General features: G+C 42.9%; 2 protein-coding genes across 2 annotated transcripts; one reads left to right on the top strand and one right to left on the bottom strand.

Moving 5' to 3' along the window:
• Positions 1 to 10,295: 10,295 nt before the first annotated feature.
• LOC116997922 (keratin-associated protein 10-5-like) lies at positions 10,296 to 11,183 on the bottom strand. Its single transcript, XM_033063203.1, has one exon. It carries the CDS (start codon positions 11,181 to 11,183, stop codon positions 10,296 to 10,298), a length of 888 nt encoding a protein of 295 aa, XP_032919094.1.
• A 595-nt stretch (positions 11,184 to 11,778) lies between these two features.
• On the top strand, positions 11,779 to 23,163 carry KCNV1 (potassium voltage-gated channel modifier subfamily V member 1). The gene is made up of 3 exons (XM_033081289.1): positions 11,779 to 12,416; positions 14,153 to 14,679; positions 22,308 to 23,163. The coding sequence occupies exons 1-3, from the start codon at positions 11,935 to 11,937 to the stop codon at positions 22,817 to 22,819; spliced, it is 1,521 nt and encodes a 506-aa protein (XP_032937180.1). The 5' UTR covers positions 11,779 to 11,934; the 3' UTR covers positions 22,820 to 23,163.
• Positions 23,164 to 24,556: the final 1,393 nt, after the last annotated feature.

The following is a 24,556-nucleotide window of genomic DNA, read 5'->3' as shown; positions in this document are numbered from 1 at the left end:
TTAGTTCAAGACACAGAAGTAAAAGACCAAGGGAAGTAGAGAGGATTTTCTCTCTAAAATAGAGAAGAAGTAGTGTTGGAGAATTATTTCAGAAACTGTCTGTGGAACACAAAACCTGAGTATTGAGCTACTTAGAATTATGAATTTGTGAGTTCATTATTAGCACTACCTAAGGAGACTTACTGCAGTCTGATAGATTATGAATTATTTCATATTTGTGAACATTACATATTTGATCCAAGCTATACAAAGTCTCACACAGTCTGAAAAAAGAATGAAATCTATCAGCACACCCATCATCACCCCTAGGAAAATCTGTCTGACAACAATGGAAGGTTTACAAAACTCAGTGGCATTAAACAGATTTTTGATAGGCTCGTACCCATAAACATACACCTACTGACATCTATAAAAACACTGCCTGTTGCAGTTTTATTAAGTGAATAACAAAGATATTTACACTAAACAACAGTAATTGGAATATCACAAGTGAGGGGAATTAACTATCATACCTAGTTTTATGATATCTAGTTGTATGCATGCTTGAGGTGATTACTTTCACATGTTTGCTTATACTTCATTGTTTCTCTTCTTAAACACACACAACAAAATCAACAAAAAGGTTCAAATGATGCGTGGGAATTGCCTGTCAGATGATTTATCTTCACAGTAAAGCCTACAATAAAGATGGTGGGTTTAAACTATTTAACAGAAATTTTAATTATTATTTATTATTGTGCAGATCTAACAAGAAGTTACTGGATTGTTTAGAATCCAGTCTTCTCCTCAAAAAAAAAAAAATCATTATTGTGCTGGCTTTGGCTGGGGTGGAGTTAATTTTCTCCACTGATGCTGGTGTGGGGCTGTGTCTTGGATTTGTGTTGAACACAGAGTGATAATATATAGATGCTTTTGTTATTGTTGAGCAGGGTTACAGAGAGCCAAGGCCTTTTCTGTTTTTTGTACTAGCAAACTGGTGAGGAAGTTGCAGGTGCATGGGAGGCTGGGAGGAGACACAGCCAGGACAGGTGACTCCGACTGACCAAAGGGATATTTCAGACATGCTCAGTATATAAAGCTGGGAGAAGAAGGAGTAAGGGGAAAATATTTGGAGCGATGGGAGTTGCTTTCTCAAATCACCGTTACCATGATGGAGTCCTGCTCTCCTGGAGATGGCTGAACAGCTGCCTGCCCTGGGAAGGAGTGAATTAATTCCTTCTTTTGCTTTGCTTATGTGAGTGGCTTTTGCTTTCCCCATTAAACTGTCTTTATCTCAATCCCTGAGTTTTCCAGCTTTTACTCTTCCAATTATCTCCCTGATCCTCCTGGTGGGGGAGTGAGCTGCTGGCTGGAGTTAAATCACAATAGTTACAAAACATCATTAGTTCCTACACCCACAGTGAGGTGGGCATAAGAACTGTCCCAGAGAATGTTCAGATCACATTGTTGGAGTAGTTGAAAAGCCGGGGAAATTTAGTTTGACTAATTAATGAGATACTATTTATGCAACGTGACAGGCTGAAATTGAGGAATAAGAATTGTTTCTATCCATGAAAATTTTCTCCAAATTGCATTCCAAAAGTTCTCCAGAGGACACAGAGTCCTTGTACAGCACCAATAAACTCCAGTGCATGAGCTGAGAAGTCAACAAACACACTTACCCTTTCATGCACCCAGAAGCAGTAAGGAATGTTCCCCCCCACAAAGTTCAGCACTTTTTCATGCAGTCCTGTAGGACCCAAATCCCTCTAAATGTTTGGTCACCTGGAAACATGAAGTGTTCTTCATGGAAGTACAGCTTAATGGCACATGGCAGCTATTCATCGTAATTAATTATAACAGTACTTACCTATTTCACAGTAATGTTGTGAGGACTAACCAAATACTGCATTTCTAAAATTATCTGTGGCATGCAGAACAAATAATGTTATTTCAAAAATACAAAGCATTTCCATAGCTATTTAAACCCGTGTATGATACTTGTTAATAAAATAGATAATTATAAATAAAACAATATAGTAAATGCTTGTGTTGTAAGAACTAATAACTATACTTATATAAGTAGTAGAGCATTTAATTTTTTCACAAAAATAAAAAAAAAATAGTAAAAAAATCTAAGTTCAGATTCATCTGACAAAGCATAGTGTTTAACCTACAGTGTTTATACTTTATCTGAACTGTTGTCTAGCCTTCCCTTTCCATTAGGGGAGACAAATGGACATCTGTGAGTTGTGATCCATCCCATCCTAAAGTAGATGTGTGTACAACAAATAACAAATTGCTTCTTTGAATCTTCTGTTTCCCTTCTTTGGCAGAAGAGGCTAGAGGAGACTGACAGAGCAAAGAAATCTCTGCTTCTCATACATAGACAAAGTTGGTCAATTATGCAGTCAGTCACAGAGGAAGTCAATTCACACATAATCACCACTTAAGAACCACAATTCCTCTCACAAAATTAATTAATCTAGCTAAAGGATATATGTGAGGTTAGCCAATTTACCAAAATTAATTTTGTAAATGTAAAGGCTCTTAAGATAATTTGGATGACTGAAAAGATGGTGAACAGTCATCTTACACACTAGGCCAAGTATGACCAAGTAAACTGAAGGACTGTGGAGCAAAGAAACACCAGTAAAACTCAGCAGAGATTAAGTTGCCTGAACATGTTTCTCTTTTGCACTGAATGAAGTTATCTAAGGTTATTTCCATGATGATGTTTCCCTCTATATGAAGACATGCCTGTACTCATTTTTCTGTTTGTTTTCAGATGCTCACCTATGCTGCCTGTTCAGTGGTGCAAATTAAATTGTTAATTACATAGACAGATGTATTGGATGCTTTTCCATTAGCACAGATATGTAAGTTATTACAAAAAAAAAAATTATGAATGACTCAATATTTTAAAGTTGCCTGAGGTTGGTAACTTGATTTTGTTACACAAATTAATAAATAATGCTTTTGCCTAAAACCAATTGCTTGGAGATTGCGACTAATTAATAAGTGTCACAGGTAGGAGTGGGAGCTTCAGACAAAGTTTATTAGAGAAGCCCTTCATGAGGTGCAGAAATGACCCCCGGCTTTATAAACTCCTTCTGAGTCTTAGCCTCAGACTAAGTAACTTTGTCCTGTAGGATTAAGGATGGCAAACTAGATTTATTTTAATAAAATTAATTATCTATTATGCCATATGACAAGGCAAAAATCTTAATCAGAATTACTTGCTATACAGTCTAAAAGCCAAAGCTAATAGTTGTGCATGGTATTGGATATGACAGTGCACTATATCAGAGCAATTATATTAAAGCAACTATATTAAAGCTAGCAAAAAGAAACAATTATTAAGTAGAGATTGATGTAATTCACCATACCAGTGCTCATGGGCAGATCTCTTTCACTTAGCCTTGAGTAGCCTTGGGAGACAATCTGTAACCAAGGGAGGAATCCCCATACACTCCAAGGAGGAATATGTTACCTAACCATATGAGAGGGGACTGGACTCACAAAGTCTCAAGCAGTTGACTGCCAGCCACATATCTCTGGTTGCACCACTATCAGAATGTTAATTTTGGGGTTGGTGAGCAGATTGGTTTTAGCATAATTCAACACCAAAATCAGCACATGATGGCCCCTCTAATCTGAGAGCCCTTCAAACAGGGCGTTGTCCAAGTAGCTTCACATTCCAGAGCAGAGCATCCTGCTACAGTAAGAAATACTTTTATAGGTTCTTTTACCACTCTTAAAGAAGATATCCTTGCTGTTTGCTCTTATACTTTCTATACTTTTATAAGCAGGAAAAATAAAGCTGTTATCCAGTGTACTACTGGAAGATCATGATGCAGTACATAACACAATAAATATTCACAGATTTAGAAATTGTGTCTTTGAAGGGTAGAGACCTTATTGCCTGAGGGAAGTTTAAATTTTAAAAGATCATTGTCTTCCATTTCAGCTAAAGTGACAATGAGAAAGTACAGTAATTTCACGAATACAAGCTGCACCATTTTCACCAAAATTTTGGTGGAAACCCAGAAGTGCGGCTAGTACTCCGGGGCGGCTAACATATTAACAATATTCTAAAAGCTGCCAACACGGAAGTGAGAGCCTGCAGCAGCCCCAAGCTAAGCTGGAGCCCAGCCAGCCCTGGCAGAGGTGGGAAAGCCTGGCAGAGGCAGGGCCAGCGGTGCAGGGGGAGGGTGGCAGAGCCCGGGCCAGCAGCGTGAGGTGGGGGGGCAACAGAGCCCGAGCCAGCAGTGCAGGGGAGCCCAGCAGAACTGGGGCCAGTAGTGCAGGGGAGCCCAGCAGAACCAGGGCTAGCAGTGCAGGGGAACCCAGCAGAACCGGGGCTAGCAGTGCAGGGGAGCTCAGCAGAACCATGGCTAGCAGTGCAGGGGAGCCCAACAGCACCGGGGCCAGCAGCGGGGGGGAGCCCGGTGGCACAGGGGCCTGCAGTGCCGGCCAGGGCGAGCAAACGCGGCAGCGGTGCAGAAGGGAGGGGGCGGTGAGCGAGCCTGGCGGCAGCAGTGGCAGCACCCCCTGGCCAGCCCGAGTGGCCCGCCGAGCCATGGCGCCAAGCTGGGCCACCCGGCCCCATCGGCAACCATGAGCGGGCCGAGCCTTCCTGGCCCCGCCCCGAGCCAGTAAAGCCCGCTATGCCGCGATCCTGTTACTAATTGGCAAATTTGTGAAAGTTGCGCACGGATCCTCGCTACGAACGAAAGTGCGGCTAATATTCGGGTGTGGCTTTTTTATTGACAAAGACATCAGCGTTGTCGACGCACCGGAAGTGCGGTTTATACTCCGTGTGGCTTGTATTCATGAAATTACTGTAATTAATAACAGAAATTCCTCCAAAATTCTTCACTTTTGAGAATCCTCAAAATAATTCCACTTAAAAATGGATGTGTGGATGTTTTGTTAACATTAGCAACCCCAAGCTATACATGGGAATGTAGCAAGTGTCTATGAGGAAGAGCAGTAAGAACTGATGTTTGTTTGAAATTCCCAGAAGATGGCCCAGCCAGGTTCTCGCACTGATGATGGGAGCCCAGCAGTCTAGACTGTGGTGAGGTAAGCACTTGCAACTCAGTATAAAAATAACCCAGGTAATAAGGTGTGAGTACTCTTGAAGGAAAGCAAGTCTGTGCAGTAAATTAGCACAGGAGAAACTAATGAAGAAACACGAACAGTAAAATGCAATCATTGAAACAGACCACAGGAAAGAATGAATACAAAATTGATTTAAGAGCTGCACAGTTTACCTGAACTGCTAGCAGAAGGGAACTGATATTTACCAAATTGAAACATTTCAGCTATAAGGTTAAGTAATTACAAGCTTACTTAAGGAGAAAACCAAAAGCTTTGCTAGTTGGCTGATAGAGTAGTGAGTTTAGCTGCTCAATAAAACAAGTAATTCTGGATAGGGACAGTATCAAGAACAATACATAGATTTTTGCATTCATTTAATGTTTATTCTGTTTCTGATAATATCAACTTAAATCTCAAATTGATTGATTAAAATTTCATCCTGTGTTGAATGACTTCACTCTCCTTGATCTATTTTAAAATTTAGTTTGAATAAGACTTTATTTTGCATAGTAAATCATTGGAACTTTTTTTACAGAGTAAAAGCATGGGCCTGTTTAAAGGGAAGTATTTTTCCTCCTGATACAGATATGTAATCTTCCTTGGCATTGCTGGGATATGCCTGTTCAGTGATAAAAGGATGGAGCAATAGCTTCTAAAAAATGCATTAGGTAGGTCAACAGTCAGATCTAATTTCATATCTTTTACTCATCTCACATGACTTTGGGGATTTGGAATAATGCAGCTAAAATTAAAATTTGAAAAATTTTATTAATCTCCTCCACCAGTCTAGTAAGAGTGGAAGTAACATCCAGCCTAGCATTAGATATAGTGTTTACCAAACTCAGTTTTATGTAATAATGCCCATTTCCATTACAGTTTCATTAGAAAATATCAGCAACTTTCTTTCTTATGTAGTTGGTGGATGTAAAACTAGCCCTTACTTCAAAAAAAAGAACTGCTCATATGTGTAAGTTGCTCTACAGAACTACCTCCCCAGTTATGCTTTTTTTACTTCCTACCAAATCGTAAAAGGCAAGAAAATAAATAGGGTCTGAAAGTGGGTAGTGTTCAGATATACCAAAAACAGCTTTCTTAACATAGCCCTGATTCCATACTCTCTTAAACTGTTTTCACACAATGTGAACCAAACAGTGTGTCTTCTGATCTGTCTGTTCTGTGCAGCAAGCTCAAAGGAAGTGAGATCTGGCAGGTTTCATCTGGACCATTTCCACAAGAAAAGCAGAATATCCCTGGGGGGAATAAAGCTGTGTTAATACATTCTTATTTCACTTGCCAAAGGAAACAGCAGAGAGTGGTCTACAGAATTTCTAGGTTTAATCTTTTCTCACCTATTATTGCAAGAGTGACATAACAGCAGCTCATATGAAAGAAAGACAGGCTTCAGACACCTAGCTTGTAAAAGAACCACAACTGGTCCTGAAGAGCACTGCTTCACACTGACCAAAGGGAAATATTCAACAGAGGATCTGGGCAGTAACACTGTCATTTGCAGGAGTGACTCTTGATCTCCATGAAAAAAATGATACAGATTATGTCTTGTGCTAAATGCAGTCAAATTCGGGGCTCAAAACTTGCATCTTGTACAAAATTTGTCACGGACAAGCAGTGATACTGCTAACATTCATTTATTTTAACTCTTGTTTAATTTAATTTTTAATTTATTACTCAAAAAACTTGGATCCATAAAAAAATTAAATTTATATTATTGCAACTTACCACTTCCCCAGAGACTATAATATGGCAGATGTCAGCAAAATCATGAATGGTGGCAACATGAGCAGGACAGCATTATTCAGCAATCAGAACACCAGAACAGAGGACAGTCAAACACAATTCAGAAATATCTTTCACCCTGTGAACAGTTAAATTGCAGAGAACCTTGAACAAAACATTATCAACATTGAAACAGAAATTAATTCAAACAAGAATTTACAGCAACATGAAAAGTTATTAAACCTTTTAGGCTCCATGTAGCCTATTGTTTATCAAATTCCTGTGCCACTGAAAACTATGAAGGTGTTCCTGGAGGGAGTTTGCCTAGAAATACCCTACCTATCATACATTTTTCTAATGCTTTCTCTCTGTTCTACTACATAAGGTCCAGGGGAGACATTTAGATTTTAAGTTCCAAAACAGACTAATATACGAGATCAAAATATTAAAAAAATTTAGAAACATAATATGTCAGAAATTGCAGACATTAAGAATCAGTTGGTTGTGAAGCACTACTTCTGAAGAAGATAATCAAGCCTATTTGAAAAGATAATGACAGCTGTCAGGACCTGCACATCCTGGATTTTTTGTGTATATCACAATAGACCATCTGAAAAAAGTGACTACACAATTGCCATAAAATCATAGCTTTCAACACAAGTAGAGAAAAACAGGAAAACATATCATAAAAGAGGTTTTTGTAACAGCTGGTTCTTTTGCTGAAGTAAATTTTTCAACTCCCACAACTCATATTTCAGCATTCCATGTTTTTGGTTTGTTTTTTTTTTTCTTTTTTGTTTTTGTTTTTTTTTTAACTGTCTTGAAATAATGAAATCTGTTTTGATACCCCTGATACCACATCGGGGAAATATCAACAGGAGCATTGGTAAAGACAATAGTTCAGACAGATGTTGTTAGCATTCCCTTGCTTCAGATATTCTGACACAACAAAGCAGCACAGCGCCTTAGGTCTGAAACACAGATCTGAACCAGGCAGACATGGTTCTGTCCAACACTGCTAATTCCATGACCCAAACACCAGAAATGTCTGTGGTTCACTTCAGCTTCAGCATTTCACTGGCAGAGTGGTTAAGACCAAATGATTCCTTGTCCTCTTACAGCAGCTTTTGCTACTAATCTAGGGGTATATGAATATGGTTGCTTGAGAGGGTTTGCCAAGGGAATGACAAAATTACGAAAGTTGTTACTTTGGTTTCTCATGTACAAATGAGCAGGAATGACAAACAGCAGATCCTGTTCCCCCAAAAATGAAATATGCACTGGTACTGCCTGTTTCTTCTGTCTCTAGTAGTAGAAAAATAAATCCTCTCCTTTTGAACCTTCTACTCATAAAATATTTTTCTCATTTCTTTGAAATGCTCCAGCTTTATGTTATTGTTACATTTGAAAATAATTTTCAGAATAGTTTCCTAAAAGTCCTTTTAAAAAAAATAATCTAAATTTACAACTAGCAGAGAAACAGCACTCAGAAGTAAGACGCTATATCATACACATATCTCCTGTCTAATTGTGATTATGTGATTTCACAGTATGGAAGTTGAGGACACTACAGAATTTTGTTGGTGATATCACTTTCCTGCAGTGAGAAGTGTGCAGAAGAATTTACAAAACTAAGGGAAAGCATATCCTTAACATATGGCTTTCCTCTAGTGTTTTGAAGAAAACACTGTGGTTTGAACAGTTGATAATCAGGAAAAAAAATGTTTGAAGTGAAACAAATATACCTGTATACAGCTATTATTCCATAAAGGACGTAAGTAAACAGACAAATGAACCTGGTCTCTCAAGGTACATGTCATACATATGCTGAAAATGATCTATCAGAGTATTTTAAGAACAAATGATCTACAGTTTTAATGAGGTTGGGCACTTGATATTCACTTTGACTAGACAAAGTCAAAACTGGTAGCCAGGTTCTTAGAAACAACAGTGAATCTGAAGTAAGGCCTTGAATCATCATGATGGGAGGGGAGTATTTTCAGTTCTCCTTTCTAATGGAGAAAATATTCCTGAAAAAGTCTGGCTGATGAAAAGAATGACTACTAAAAAGAGGTTGAGTGAGCAGTTTAATGACTGAACAATTAGGGGTCTATTACAGTCAGTAAGGAACCCTGCTCTTCTGAGGTACTTCTCATTGATGCTGTTAAATTGATCTTACTGATGGTTTTAATAATTTTTTTTATTTATTGTTTTTAATTAAGTGCTGGCTTAAGTGCTGTCTGTCAGAGGGACCACACTCCTGAGTGGCAATCCTGGATTAAAAATGAACAGTTCCTGAAAGCGTGCTGCATAACAACAGCTGTTGATAGTTTGAAAGGAAAATGAATACACAGGTCTGTGTTCATTAATATAAATTATATTTGATTGGTTTAAACAATAAAAAGGGAAATGTCTATGAAAATAAGTATTTTTCTTTCTGACACACTTCGAATACAGCATTATAGAGCGGGAGGGGTATCATGAGTTCATCTAACCCTTCCAGACTACCTCACGAAAAGCAGCACAACACATCTGCTCTTCCTGACAGATCCCCGTCCAGCCAGCTCATCGGTGACCTGCAACAGACACAAATGTACTTCTTCCACAGCTTCACCAAAGCCTTCCTAATGCCTACCCTAAATATCCTTCCTGATGTTCAACTCCATTACTTCTACACATGTCCAATTCATCCAAGGAGAACAGAGTATATCATCTTTATCTTTGTGAGCAGCCTTTTACATGTCTGAAGACTACAATGCTCACTCCCATCCACTGCAGCTATCACAGTTTCCGTCCTGGGTCACGACTTCCAAGCCCCACCCTTGCTATTCTCCACTGGATTCCCTCTGATCAGTGTATTTTTTGCCAGCAGTTGCTTAAGCAGATTTCTATGCCAGCAAGTGCTGAGTAGAGAGGTTGCTGTGGGTGTTGCAATTCTGCAATATGGGAAATGTTCAGCTCAGCTTCATTTGAAATATGGATTACCAGTATCCAAAAGATGAAACTCTACGAGACATCTCTGAAATAAAGGTTAGAAGTATGCATAACTGGACACAGCTGTATGCAGCAAACAATGTGGGATGAAAAACTGGTGGGACGTCACATGATGCTGACGGCACGATACATTTTACATGCTCCACAATTTCCCCTCCTGGGAGGCTACACTGCCATATCGGCAGCTGCCCACCCTCGCAAGGAGTCAGAGGCAGCAGAAAACACGAATTTCCAAAGCAAGTATTTGTTAGAAATAACTGTTTCATAGGAGAAAAGGAAATATAGTGAGGGTGAACTAAATTTTTGCATTGTTGAACTGAGGACCTACAAGTCAGCACAGGACGGTAACAAAGGTACTCCAGAGTATTTTTGAAAACAGGCTGAGTTCAGCTCGGTTAAAACAGGCTCGCTCACGCCCATCGATTGGCCTTTACAGCGACTTCTTTACGCAAGTGACTTCAGACTTGAGCCATGGGAGCAGCCTAAGTGAGGACACGTTCTCTGCTCAGCGACACGTTAGGGGTTACACACAGAGCGGAGGGCCGGCTGAGAACCGCCCTGCGGAGCGGCTCGGGGAAGTTCGCAGCGCCGGTGTGTGCGGGAGGCAGCTCCGGACAGGGCACACGGCAGTCCCGGGCAGAGCACACGGCAGCTCCGGGCAGAGCACACGGCAGCTCCGGGCAGGGCACACGGCACTCCCGGGCAGAGCACACGGCAGCTCCGGGCAGAGCACACGGCAGCTCCGGGCAGAGCACACGGCAGCTCCGGGCGGAGCACACGGCAGTCCCGGGCGGGGCACACGGCAGCTCCGGGCAGGGCACACGGCACTCCCGGGCAGGGCACACGGCAGCTCCGGACAGGGCACACGGCAGCTCCGGGCAGGGCACACGGCAGTCCCGAGCGGGGCACACGGCAGCTCCGGGCAGGGCACACGGCAGTCCCGGGAGGGGCACACGGCAGCTCCGGGAGGGGCACACGGCAGCCCCGGGCAGGGCACACGGCAGTCCCGGGCAGAGCACACGGCAGCTCCGGGCAGGGCACACGGCAGTCCCGGGAGGGGCACACGGCAGCTCCGGGCAGGGCACACGGCAGCTCCGGGCGGGGCACACGGCAGTCCCGGGCAGAGCACACGGCAGCTCCGGGAGGGGCACACGGCAGTCCCGAGCAGGGCACACGGCAGCTCCGGACAGAGCACACGGCAGCTCCGGGAGGGGCACACGGCAGTCCCGAGCAGGGCACACGGCAGTCCCGGGCAGAGCACAAGGCAGCCCCGGGCAGGGCACACGGCAGCTCCGGGCAGGGCACACGGCAGTCCCGCCGCACCGGCCGCTCCAGAGCGGCCCGGGACGGGGCGGAGGGGCGCGGCCCATCCCAGCCCAGCCCGGCCCAGCCCAGCCCAGCCTAGCCCGGCCCAGCCCAGCCCAGCCCGCGCCCCCCGCTGCCGCCTGCCCCCCGCAGCACATGACCAGCCATGGAGAGGCGCTGGCGCTGCCCGCGGGCTCGGAGCCGGGGGAGCGAGCGGCGGCAGCCGGCCGGGGGCGGCGGCCGGGGGCGGCACAGGCGGGCGGCGGGCAGGTGAGGCGGGCCGGGGGCGGCAGCGCCGGGCGGGCCGGGGCGGCAGCCCTGCCCCGGCAGCCCTACCCCGGCACCCGGTTGGCGGCGGCTGCCCCGGCGGAGGGCGAGCGCGGGGCGGGAGCGACGAGCCGGCCAGCGAAGGGGCCCCTGGGGCTACTGTCGGGGCGCTGCCCGGAGCGGCCGCTGCAGCCGGTGTTCCGTGTTGTGCCGTCCCGGTGGGTTTCCCGTACCCCGACGCAGCGGCTGGAGATGGGTGCTGAAGCGGAGGGGCCGTCGCGGGCGGACGGAGCCGGCGCGGACAGCACGAGGTGACGCCGCCGCAGGTACCGCGGCTCCTCCAGCATCCCGCCGGGTGCGGGCGGCGCTGGGCTGTGCAGCCCCCGCCTGGCCCGCCCGGCCGCAGGCACCGCCCGGGGCAGCGGGACGGGGCGCTGTCCCTGGGACGGCACCCGGAGGCGACATTCCGAGCCTGGTCCGGTTGTCTTATCTGCAGCCGTGCTGTGATTGTGATCCTGGAGAGTGTGGGCTGCTGCTGGCAGCTACAGGATGAAGTCGCCTCCCTGCTGCATGTCTCTTTCTTCCCAAGCATCCTTGGAGGAACCAGGGAGTAGCACATCCCTGGGTTCGCTGGAGTCCAGTGTTTTCTCCAGTGAGGAAGAGCAGGGGCCCCTGCTCCAGAAGGTCATTCCCTCCCTGGACTGCTTTACTATCAATGTAGGAGGCAGCCGCTTTGTGATGTCCCAGCAAACTTTGTCTTGCTACCCTGACACCCGTCTTGGCAAACTGGCAGTAGTGGTCTCTGCTGCACGGGATGTGGCTTCTGGCCTCCTTGAGCTCTGTGATGATGCCAACCTTGTGGAGAATGAGTATTTCTTTGACCGGAGCTCCCAGGCGTTTCACTACATCCTGAATTACTACCAGACAGGGAGGCTGCATGTGATGGAGCAGCTTTGTGCACTCTCTTTCCTGCAAGAGATCCAGTACTGGGGTTTGGATGAGCTCAGCATTGATTCCTGCTGCAGAGACCGGTGAGTTGTGGGAAGATGAGGCTTCCTCATCTTGTGGATTGTGGGCTAGATGAGTTCTGCATTGACTTGCATTCAGGGACACTCAGGTGAGAGATCCAGCAGTGGTGATAGGTGAGGTAGCAGGAAAAGTTGTGTGAGTTGAGCCCCGAGTGTTGCTCTAGCAGTTGATGGGTATCAGAAAGGGAAGGAGATGTGTTGGATGAGGTCACAGTTAGCATTTGCTGTGGGAAAGGTTGCTGGTGAGCTCAAGACAGTGAGACAGTAACAGAAACAGGGTTTGGGATGTCCTATAGTAGCTTCAAACTGGCCCTGGAAGCTCAAAATGTTTAAAAGGACAATGCCAGAGATGAAAAGGGCTGTGAAAGAAGAGATCATTCAGTTTGAAGTTATCATAGAGGGATTAGATGTGGAGTCAGGCACAATGCTGGGAGGGTTTGGATCCTGCCCACCTGCACTTTAATTTTGAAGGATTTCCAAATCCAAGCTGGCGAGGCAGAAGGGGAGTTGGTCACCTGCCAGGCTGAGTGTGGGTGGCATGGCTCCAGGAGGAGCCATGAAAGGAAGCATTGCACGTGGATGTAGCAGCTTACAGGGAGGGGGCAGCAACAGCGGGAACATGGCTCGCTGGAGACAAATTATAACAGGCAGTTCAGGGACAAGGTGGGTTTTGAGTGAACCACCCCCAGGATGTTTCTGTTAATTCTATTTGCAGTCAATTTTTCCCACCATATTCAATGTTACTGGCTTGGGTTTTACAGTTTTGAAGAAATGAATTTTATAAAGAGTGTAACTGCTATTTAGCTATAGCTATTTCAAAATTATTAGAAAGAAAGAAGTACTACCATCCCAAAAGCATATTAGAGTTATCCTACCCTAGTGTGGTTCAGTTCTTCAGCTGAGAGAAATTGGAGCTTGGTTTTCATCCCTTTCTTCCTTCTGTGGTAGGTGTAACTGAATGCTCCTACTACTTTAGTGATATATGGAGCCACAGACCTCTTTGACATGTAACTGACATAACTGTGTTGAAGGCAAGATTGTACAACAGCTTTGTCTAAGCCTTGAGCTTTGCAGAGTCAAAAAGAAAGATATGAAAGAAAAAAATTTTTTGTGTACTTTGAGTATGTTTATGTTTCACAAAATTCCACTTTAAATATACTCTTAATCTGATAAAACACAGTTTGCAGTCTGTAAGGTTTACTCAGTACAAATGCTTGTTCACTTTGTGTGAGAGCCCACATATCTAAAGAAAGATACCTTGTCATCTTAGTGTATATTGATCAGAAGTTCATCCATTAACTGCATGGCTTTTATAATGCCTTCAGATTTACTACTGCAAATATGGACCAATGTGATAAAAATGCCCTACAATTAAACAATTTGAGAACTGTTTGAAAATAGAGGCTCTGGTTGTGCCAGGATTGCTTCTGAGAATTCATGTTAGTCGTGCAGCAAATCATACTGTGGTCAACACGATCCATATAAATAAATTGTTATCAGTAACATTACTCTGTATCTAGAATGTGTCACTGATGTGAAATGAGGTAGTAGAAGTATATCAGTCAGTGGAAACATGCTGCAGGGGCTCAATTAATAAAAGCCATATGCCTGATACTAAGGTTTTCTGAGTTCACATAAAGTAAATTTTAATGTGTATTCTTGTGTTTGCAAGGTAAATGATAAGACAAGCATCTGCCTATTGGTATTCAAAATCTCTTGTGGGGGGTGTTCCTGGGCAGGTACTTCAGGAGGAAGGAGCTGAGTGAAGCCTTAGACATCAAGAAAGATGCAGAAGAACTGGACGCCCAAGATGAAGAGGAGGATTTTTCTGGTAGCCTCTGTCCCAATGTCAGACAGAAACTTTGGGAAGTTTTGGAAAAGCCTGGCTCCTCTACAGCAGCCAGGACTTTTGGCACCTTGTCCATGGTTTTTGTTGTTGTGTCAATTGCCAACATGGCCTTGATTTCAGTAGAGCTCAGCTGGCTGGCCCCACCGCTGCTGGATGCCCTGGAGTACCTGTGCATTGCGTGGTTCACAGCAGAGTTTGTTCTGAGGCTCCTGTGTGCACGAGACCGGTGTCGCTTCCTGAGGAGTGTGGCAAACATCATAGACCTCCTTGCTATTTTGCCTTTCTACATCACCCTGCTGGTGGAGAGCCTGTGTGGTGGTGAGAGCTCCCAAGAACTGGAGAATGTGGGGCGCATTGTCCAAGTGCTGAGGCTTCTCAGAGCCCTGCGGATGCTGAAGCTGGGAAGACATTCAACAGGTATATTTGCCCATGGCTATGATACTTCTCAGTTTCACTGCCTGCAACAGTTGTCCCTGGGTGCACTCCTCCATTTTGTGTGCATTTCTGCCAAAGCTTTTTTACACAATCTGTTACCAGTAATGGCTTTTGAAAATCTTAGTTTTGAACGTTATAACTGAGTGACAAGAGCCTTCTCTGAAAGGCTTTAGCTCTTCATAAAGCCTTGCATATTGTTTGGATTGAATATTTACAAAACCAGACCTCAACGTTGCATGCTGTAGATCATCCACCAGTCAGTCATAGTGTGCTAAATTTTAAAACATGTATATGAGTTTATTTCATTAGGGAAGAAGCAGAGATCATCAGCCAGATTTTTTGTATTATCCAAGGCAAAGAATTGTATCGTGATTTTGTCCATGTCATAGATCCTGGAAACAACCACAGTGGAGAATGTTTCAAGGAGACTGTTTAAAACCTTTGCAGGTGATGGGCTGAGAGGCTTTCTGGCCCAACTGAACCACCAGTATTCCAGTGGTGAGTGGAGCCCGTCGGGGGCTGCTTCAGCAGTGGGATATAGGTGCAGGGCAGAGCAGCAGTGTCAGCTTCAGCCAGCATTCACCAACTGGTGTGGGACCCTTAGTGCCCAGGCACTCCTGACAAACGAATGAACAGCAAGCAGGAGTGGGGTGGAAGGCAAAATGCATTTTTGTGAATCATCTTGTTCACGCACTCTGGTGAAAGGAAGGCATAAAAGTTAACATTTTCCAGTGGGAATTTGTCAGAGACAGCTGGAAATGATTGGAGAGTGTTGAATTTCCTCTTGAATTTCCCCTGATTTTATTACTACTTCATGCCTGGCTATATGAAGGAATAAAAGCTGTCTTGGCATTTTCAAAATGATTTGACTATGTTCCCACTTAAATCAATGGAGAATATGGTGCTGAATTTGATGGGAGAAATGTTCAGCCAACACTCGTAGCTTTGAAAAATTAAATCCTAATAGTAAATCATGATCTCTGTCCTGCAGTATTAGCTGTTCTGAAGACAGTGATGATCGTCCTTAAAATGCACCCAATGTGCCCTGTTAGGATTTCCAGCCATGAAGCTGGAAAGGTTTGATGCCTGTTCATATTTTTGGAGAGCCCTCTGTATGAACTGGCTCAAATTCAGCAGGAGTTACAGTGTTCTCACAGCAGCAGAATGTGTCTTATTTTTGTTATCACTGAAGGGTAGCAAAGCTGCCTGCCAGTGGCAAGGAGTAGCTTTGATACTACTCGTAATCATAATCGTAGTGATTTGGGAAGTATCTTAATCTTATGCTCTAGCCTAGATTATGCCTATACTGATGTAATCAGTCCCTTAGAAAGCAGTTGAGAGGAAGCTTATAGTGATTTAGTCTGGCAGTGTGTCAGTTTTGCTTCATTACAAGTTTTGCAGGGTTTGGTAGAGGTTTTTTGCAAGGCTTTTACCCACTTTTGATGGTAGTTGTAATGTGAATGCTATCTTCTCTAACTGTGTTTTGAAAATGAGAAAAAAAATTTATCTCATCAGGACACTTCTAACAAAATGGTCTTCCAAAAGTATGTTGATTCAAGTTAAGTTTCCAGTTTATTGCATTTTGCTCTTATGGAGTGAATGTGCTCATTCTGTCACTCAGTTTTGTGGCTCTTTCTATTGACTTGAAATCAGATGTTTCAGATATTCGTATAACTGCTAAATTCAGGTATACATACTTTCAAGGATAGTCTAAACATTTAGGTCTAGTTATCCTTAAATTAATTATTCAGTATTTACTGCAGTTTATGTCACAATATTGAATGATGTTGAATTTAATAATATCATGTTAGGTGAAAGTGAATTAATTACATAAAAATGTAATATCCTACTCTGGAGGTGGGCTGTCTTCTTTTTACAGGAGTGACAATGCCAGTTCCAAGGTACAAGCAGCAATACGTGTATCAATTTAAGCCACTCAGAGCAGTGTTACCCTTACTGTGTTGCTTCTTTGGTAGGTCAATTGCTGCCTACTTAGGTCCAGAATGCTAAATCAAATCTGTGTAATTTAAATATAGAAACCTACTGTTCTGATCTCCTGTCTGAAGAAGTTTATTCATGTGCTTCCAAATACATTCTTTACCACAGCTCCTAATACAAGATGAGCCCCATATGTATCATGCACAGAGAGCATCCTCCTTGCACATACCTAGGCAGTCCTGATAAATCTCAGTGTTCAGGGGTGGCTCTTGAAACTCTTCTGCTCTCTTGCCTTGGATCTGACAGCTGCCTTCCAGTGAGGCTTCAGAAGATCTGTGTCTGCAGGCAGCAGCTTCTCTTTCACCAAGTGGGGGTGTTCACAGCCACAAGGAGAACATCTCTGTGGTACTTTTGTAGAGACATAGCAAGGCTGGGATCACAACAGCAGCCTGGCCCTGCTGTCAGGGGCAGGAATGAGTGAGTTTTTTTCCTTCACTTTCAAGAAATTGCAATTTAACCCTTTCTATGGGATAGGAACAGGAATTAAAATAAGAAATTTTAAAAGTAATTTCTGCCCCTTTGGAAACTGAAGCCAGCTCACTGGAGGGATGTGATGCTTAAAAATACTGTGTCTAGACTGGTGTGAGTGTATAGTTACTTGTGCAAACTGCTATACTTCATCAAGGAGCCACTGAGAAATCAGCAGTACCTCTGTCCATAAAATGTGTAGCTAGAGGGCAAGACTACTCCGATATAGCAAAATTATGTATTTTAGTAACTTCAAGAATAGATGAGAACTGAAGCTGCATTTGTCATGTTCTCAGACGCTCCTTGGCTGTTTCCTTCCTCCTGGGGCCGTATTTTCAGTGACGCCTTGCTGGTCTCCTCTGGGAAGCACATACAGAAGGAATTCTTGAGGAGAAGTAGGGTATGAGCCTCTTACTTGCAAAGGCAATGGGCATGTATTTGAGAGAAGACCATAGCATTTTTAAGGCTGTCATGCCTCTAGAGTTGTGAAAAGTTGAAATTTCAGCACTTTTTGTGTCAAAACTTAAGGGTTATTTAAACGCTCTGTAAATTGAAGCTCCTGAATATCAGCTTGTATGGCCAAGTCACTTTGGACAAAAGAGAGCTAGAACTTGACCTGCATGGCAGAAATTGTTCCCCTTCCTCATACCAGGGCTGCGGCTGCTTGCCAGCCTCACACCAACTCTGTTACAGCACCTTAGCACCTTCCAAGCATGAGTAACCAAGCTGTCACAGCTCCTGGCAAGGAGTTCTCATGAGAAGCTGTAAGACTGGCTGAGGTGTCTGCTGGAGCAGCCCTAGTTTGGCCGTGTGCCAGGGCCTAGAGACATTTTTAAAAGGTACAAAGTAATACAGTAATATACTTTATACATGTGATTACACCAACAGATTCCCCTTAGAATGAGCTCTAAGTCCAGTAACTTCTCTGATTCATAGATTTGCCTAGAAATGTCTCCTGACTTCATCTAAAGACATGAAGAATTATATCTTAATTTTAGATTAGTATAACAGAACTAAGAATAATTAAAAAAAATCAGACCCTGAACAGTTAGAATAATTAACCATAAGAAAAACGAGAATGTTATTATAGTGGTAAAAGAGTTAACAGTTAAAGTTTTGTTTCTCCTTATTTTAATCTATTTTATGTGAAAGCTATTTTTTATTTTAGCTATGATACTTTCAAGATTCATCATAAGGTACAAACCTCAGCCTTTATAGTATTCATTTATTCTTTGAAAAGAAGTGCTACAAGAATAATTTTAAATTGCACCTTCTTCATAGCTCACCTGAAAGGACTTACTCTTCTGCCTTGTTCAGCAAGAAGTTTTACAGGGCAAGGGTTCATAGTAGCTTCCTAGGAAGATGGGAATTTGATCTGAGTCCTTGCAGTCATCTCACAGAGCTTTTGCACTGCTGATATTAATGTTTTCAAGATATGAAGGCAGTCATATTGACAGAGAAAAGATTGCACTGATATATCTTATTCCCCTTGTGTTAAAGATTTAATCTATATCATTGTAACAAATATTCTACAGATCATAGTTATAGTAATATAAGACCTCAATATGGGTAAGTTCTTTACTGGAGTTGGTAGTAGATAGCATTGGAAAAACCCCAACATTGCCTCCAAACTCTGCTGTGTACTTCCAGTCTTTTCTGTGCATAAACAAAACTTTTAAAACCCATTAGACCTGCGGGGGAAAAGAAAGAGCCAAAAGCAAGAAATGTTAACATCTTGTAGTTTGAGGCTGTGGAAAAGCTGAATTGCTTATAACACTAACGAGCATATGATGAAGTCTGCAAGCAGAGGCAGAACTTCAGTAAGCTGTTTTGCAAACACTTGTTTAGTGAGAAGTATGCCCATGAAGGGTAATTCATAAGCATTATGTTTTTCTCATTTATTAGAGAAAACATCTCACATTTTTAAAGAACAGTATTGAAAACTAATCCAAAATGATTCAAAAGATAATTTCAGTTTCCTGTGTGTCTCAGCTGAATTGTTACCTTGTTATTATTCTTTTTTTATGAGTGCAATATTTATCCGTTGTACTTTTTTTGGATTTACTTTCCTGCTTACTTTTGTGGGGCAGTCTAGCCCTGAAGCAGTAGCTGTAATAGGAATATAGGGGGTTGTAGAGAGTGGTCCCCAGCTCCCTGTGCAGCTCATGGGCAAAAGGACTGATGCACTACATAGTCAATAACAGGATTCCATGCTTGGCATTGAGAGGCTGTGCTACCTTGAGTTTGACACAAGTGCAGCCGTTACTGGAAAACTGTATTTGTTTAGATGTCTAGGGATACAAGATAATGATAGGGCTTTCGGGGGGAGGGTGGGAAAGAAGGGTCAAAGAGAGTCTGTGACAACTATAAAGGGATTGAAAACAGTCCTTAAAGAAAAAGTTATTGAGTGAACTGAACTGGGGTCTAAGCACTCACATAGCAACACGAATTTGGTAACTAAGGGCTCCTTGGTCCAAGGGAAAAATAGGACAGTGGCTGGAAAACAGAGGCTTGGCACATTCAGTCTCCAGGTATAAAGCAGGTGCTTTTAGTGTGTTTTTAAGCAGTTCAGAGTGGTGATAGATCTTCTCTTAGAGCCAATTAATAAATCAAGATAATTTAGTTTGTCTAAATTGTATGTGTAGATAGTTGAGATGATAAGTAATGAGGAGAATTCCTATGTTCTGTGTTAGGAAAATAGAGATGATGTCAGATGTTCAGTCTGACACTGTGATCTATTTCTGTAAATCACTTTTTCACAGCTTCTGTTTAGAGCAGCACATCTTTTATCCTACCAGGGTCAATGCCTCATGAGACCAGCAGAAGTGCTGATGGGGTGGTCAGAGGCCATCATGAGCATGGTCACCATGAAATGAGAGAGTTTTCAATTCATGGTGAAGTGAGGAAAGAGGTTAACAAAACCTCTCACATGGATTTCCAGAGGGCAGGATTTGGCCTGTTCAAGACACTGGTTCAGAGAGTCCCTTGGGAAACAGCCCTTAAAAACAGAATGGCTGGACATAGTTTTAGAAAGAAATCTTAAAGGCTCAGTAGCAGGCTGTACCTATGTGCCTAAAGAGAAGGCAGGGAGGAAGGAGAACAGCCTGGATGAACAGGGACCTTCTGCCAGAATTCAGAGAAGAAAAGAGGGTTTATGACCTTTGGAAGAAGGAGAGGAACACAGGAAGAGTATGAGGATTTCATTAGGTCATGTAGAGAGAAAATCAGAAAAGCAAAAGCTCAGCTAGAACTCAATCTGGCCACCATTGTGAAAGGTAATAAAAAGTATATAAATACATTACCAAAGAAAGGAGGGTCAAGGAAAATCTCTGTCCTTTACTGAATGGGGTGGGGGAACATTATCACCAAGGATGAGGAGAAGGCTGGGGTACTTGGTATCTTCCTTGCCTCATTGTTTAACAGAGAGTAGATATCCTCATGGCAACCCTGAGCTGGTAGACAGGGATGGGAAGCAGAACAGGGATGGGAAGCAGAACAGACATCCTGCAATGAGAGCATATAGTTAGTCATCTGCTCTGCCACTCAGACAGTCACAGCTCTATGGGGCCACATGGGATTCATCCTAGGGTGGTGAGGGAGCTGTCAGGAAAGCTTGTCAAGCTACTTGCCATCACTTATAATCAGCCTTTGCTAACCAGGGACGTCCCAGGTAACTGGAAGGTAGCAAATGTGATGCCCATCTACAGAAGAGTCAGAAGGAGAATCCAGGGAACTACAGCCCTCATCTTGGTGCTGGGGATGATTATGGAACAGATGATCTTGAGTGTGATCATATGGCATGTACAGAACAACCAGGGGCTCAGACCCAGCCACTGCGGATTTAGGAAAGGACAGTTCAGCCAAGGCTTGATGATCCTGATCTTTTCTGACCTGCTTGGTGGATGAAGGAAAGGTTATGAATGTTGTGTACCTGGACTGCAGTAAGGTCTTTGACACTGTCTCCCACAGCATTCTCCTGGAGAAACTGGAGGCCCATGGGCTGAACAGATGCACTCTTAGCTGGGGTAAAAATGGGCTTGAGGACTGGCCCTGGGCAGTGTTAGTGAGTGGTGCCACATCCAGCTGGTGATTAGTGGGGTCCCCCAAGGCTCAGTATTGGGGCTAGTCCTGTTTAATATCTTTATTGATTATCTGAATGAGGGAATTGGGTTGTACCTTCAGTCAGTTTGTAGACAACACTAAGTTGGGTGGAAGAGTTGATCTGCTGGACAGTATAGGAGGGTTCTGCAAAAGGATCTGGACAGGCTGGATAGGTGGGCTGAGGCCAACAGTATGAGGTTCATTAAAGCCAAGTGCTGGGTTTTCCTCCTGTGTCACACCAACCCCTGTTGCAGTGCAACAGGCTGAGGGAAGAGTGGCTGGAAAGCTGCCCAGTGGAAAAGGATCTGGGTGTGATGAGCCAGCTGTGGTGTCCAAGTGTCCACGAAGGCCAGTGACATCATGGCCTGGATAGTGTGGTCAAATGGACCAGGGAAACTATTTATCACCCTGTACTCAGCACTAGGAGGCTGCACCTCAAATCCTGTGTTCAGTTCTTGACCCCTCACTACAAGAAAGACATTGAAGTGCTGGAGCATGTCCAGAGAAGAGCAAAAAGCTGGTGGAGGACCAAGAGTAAATCCTATGAGGAGGAGCTGAGGGAGCTGGTGTGGTTCAGCCTGGAGAAAAGGAGGCTCATTGCTCTGTACAACTACCTGAAAGGAGGGTGTAGCCAGGTAGGGTCAGCCTCTCCTCCCTGGCATCAAGCAACAGGAAAAGAGCAAACAGCTGCAGGATGTGACGGGGAGGTTCAGGTTGGACATCAAGAAGAATTTCTTCATGGAAAGGGTGGTTAAGCATTGAAATGGGCTGCCCAGGGAGGTGGTAGAGTCACAATCCTGGAAATATTTGTGAAACAACTGGATGTGTCAGTGCTATGGTTCAGTTGACAAGCTGGTGTTCAGTTAAAAGTTGGACTCTATAACCTTGGAGGTCTTTTCCATTCTTACTGAATCTGTGATTCTCAAGACGTGTTCACCAGCATTTAAAGAAAACTTAAAGTAGTCAGGCTTTAAGAGATGTTTTGCAAAGATATGATGACAGCTATGTGAATCAACCTACTGACAACATTTCTTGTCTTTCAGGCTTGCGATCTCTTGGGATGACTATTGCTCAGTGCTATGAGGAGGTTGGCCTTCTGCTTCTTTTCCTCTCTGTAGGAATCTCTATATTTTCCACTGTGGAGTACTTTGTTGAGCAAGGTGTGCCAGGCACAACTTTTACAAGTGTACCTGGTGCTTGGTGGTGGGCAACAACTTCCATGACAACAGTTGGTTATGGTGACATTAGACCAGACACTACCATTGGTAAGGTAGTAGCCTTTATATGTATACTGTCAGGAATACTGGTTTTGGCTTTGCCAATAGCTATAATAAATGACCGTTTTTCTGCCTGTTATTTTACGCTGAAGATAAAAGAAGCTGCCCTTCGGCAGCGTGAAGCTTTAAAGAAACTCATGAAGAACTCATCCAGCGATTCAAATATCAATGTTAACTTACGAGACGTATACGCACGCAGCGTCATGGACATGTTGCGGTTTAAAAGCAGAGAGAGAGCAAGTACAAGGAGCAGTGGTGCAGATGATTTTTGGTTTTGACTTTGGGTGTGATGGTTTTTGGTTTTGGTTTCAAAGTTATTTAACCTTGTGTAGCACATTCAGAAATTTAGTATCAAGTATCTCTTTTTTTATTATTTGCTACACAGTGTATTTTCTTTTCTAGGTGGAGTTTTACTTACTTGGACAGACTGAAAATATCTATTGTATACAAAAGGTAGAATTCATAACATGGAATCTCTCAAGGAACTCTAAAACCTGCTTTCAGAACTGATTGTAGTAGATGAGACGGTAAATAATGGATCCATGAAAGTAAAACAATGATGCAAGCTCTTGTCTAATCTAAATCCCTAATAATGTATCGTAATAAAGTCTTGGTGAAAATTTCCAAAGTGTTTTGAATTTAAATATCTAGTTTTTGTATTTGCACCTGAAGAACAAAAGTCAAAGTCTTTAAGTAAAACTGAAAAGGGAAGTCTAAGAAAGTGAAATAGTGAATAAATTTAGGATGACATTCCTATAACAAGCCTAATCTTGATCCCATTTCTTATCCCCATCTTCTACCCTATTTGCATGAAAAAAAAATTTTGTATGGTAGCATAAGGGTTGAGGGGAGGCAGAGGGGTGGGTTTGGAATTTCCTCATTTGCAGGGAAGCAAAGGGCTACCAGATATTTAATAGGTACTAAGAGATAGGTGGATGTATCAAGGAGATGCAAGACCTATAGCAAAGTACAAAACAGTCATTTAATAAGTGGCATAATATAGAGCATCCTCTGTAGTTGCTTCAGAAGTTGCAGGAATTAATACAGACTTTGCAATACAGGAGTAATTTACAAACTTAGTTTGAACTATGCCTTCTCTATGTGTTTGGATTCCCATGACTTATTTGTGTAGTTAAGCAGTTTTTGTGCTCAAGTAGTCACCACTGGATAGCAGGAGGAACAGAAATTATAAAAGATAACAAGCTATTGATTCCTCTGTCTCCCATTAAAATTGTAGGTATTCCTAGTGAACAAGATTTTTAAAATTATCTTCACTGATTCATTATTAGAAAAATGCTTCATCAAAATATTTAATTTCAAAGGAAAAATGAACACTTGTTGGACTGAATGCTTACTTTATGTAGTCATCAAAGTAAAAAACTAAAATAATCAAAAATATTTTTGGTCCAATTTCCCACCACCCACCTCTCCAGTGGACCAATACCATTCTTAGCAAATAAAGCTTTAATATAATTTCATTAATCTATGACATTGCCATAGAATGCATATAACTCAGCCAGTAGGTTAAATTTAAAAATTCACAAACATCTCACATTTCATATTTCTTTTGGGCAATATAAACACTAACATCTATTAACTGTGGATTATTAAACTTTATGTATTTATGTACATAGAAGGCTTAAACTGCATTTGAGCATATATGAATGGGTGAAATAACCTGCTTAGAATAAACATTGAATAATACTTGTTTTGAAACAAGGGTGTGTTTTTCTGTCTGTAAATAATGGTGTAAACATCATACAGCAACCAGGATTTTCAAGGCATCTTGATGCAAACTGGGAAGCATTTTGCGTGATACTTCTGATTTGTCAGCTGACATCAGCATTTTGATTTGGGACCAATGCAACATACACAGCTGTCACCAGGGTCAGAAGGAAGTTAAATGCTGGACACCAGCATTGCCTAGGTGTGAAAATTTATAGGTCATCCTCCTGGTCTGTTGTAAAAAGAGAGCAACTGTGTTATCATAGCATTCCCCTCTCCCCAGGTACTCT

Source organism: Catharus ustulatus, chromosome 1, assembly GCF_009819885.2.
Source record: "Catharus ustulatus isolate bCatUst1 chromosome 1, bCatUst1.pri.v2, whole genome shotgun sequence".
NCBI classification, from domain to species: domain Eukaryota; kingdom Metazoa; phylum Chordata; class Aves; order Passeriformes; family Turdidae; genus Catharus; species Catharus ustulatus.
Note: the sequence above shows the minus strand (reverse complement) of the source record. Positions and strands in the feature narration are given on the sequence as shown.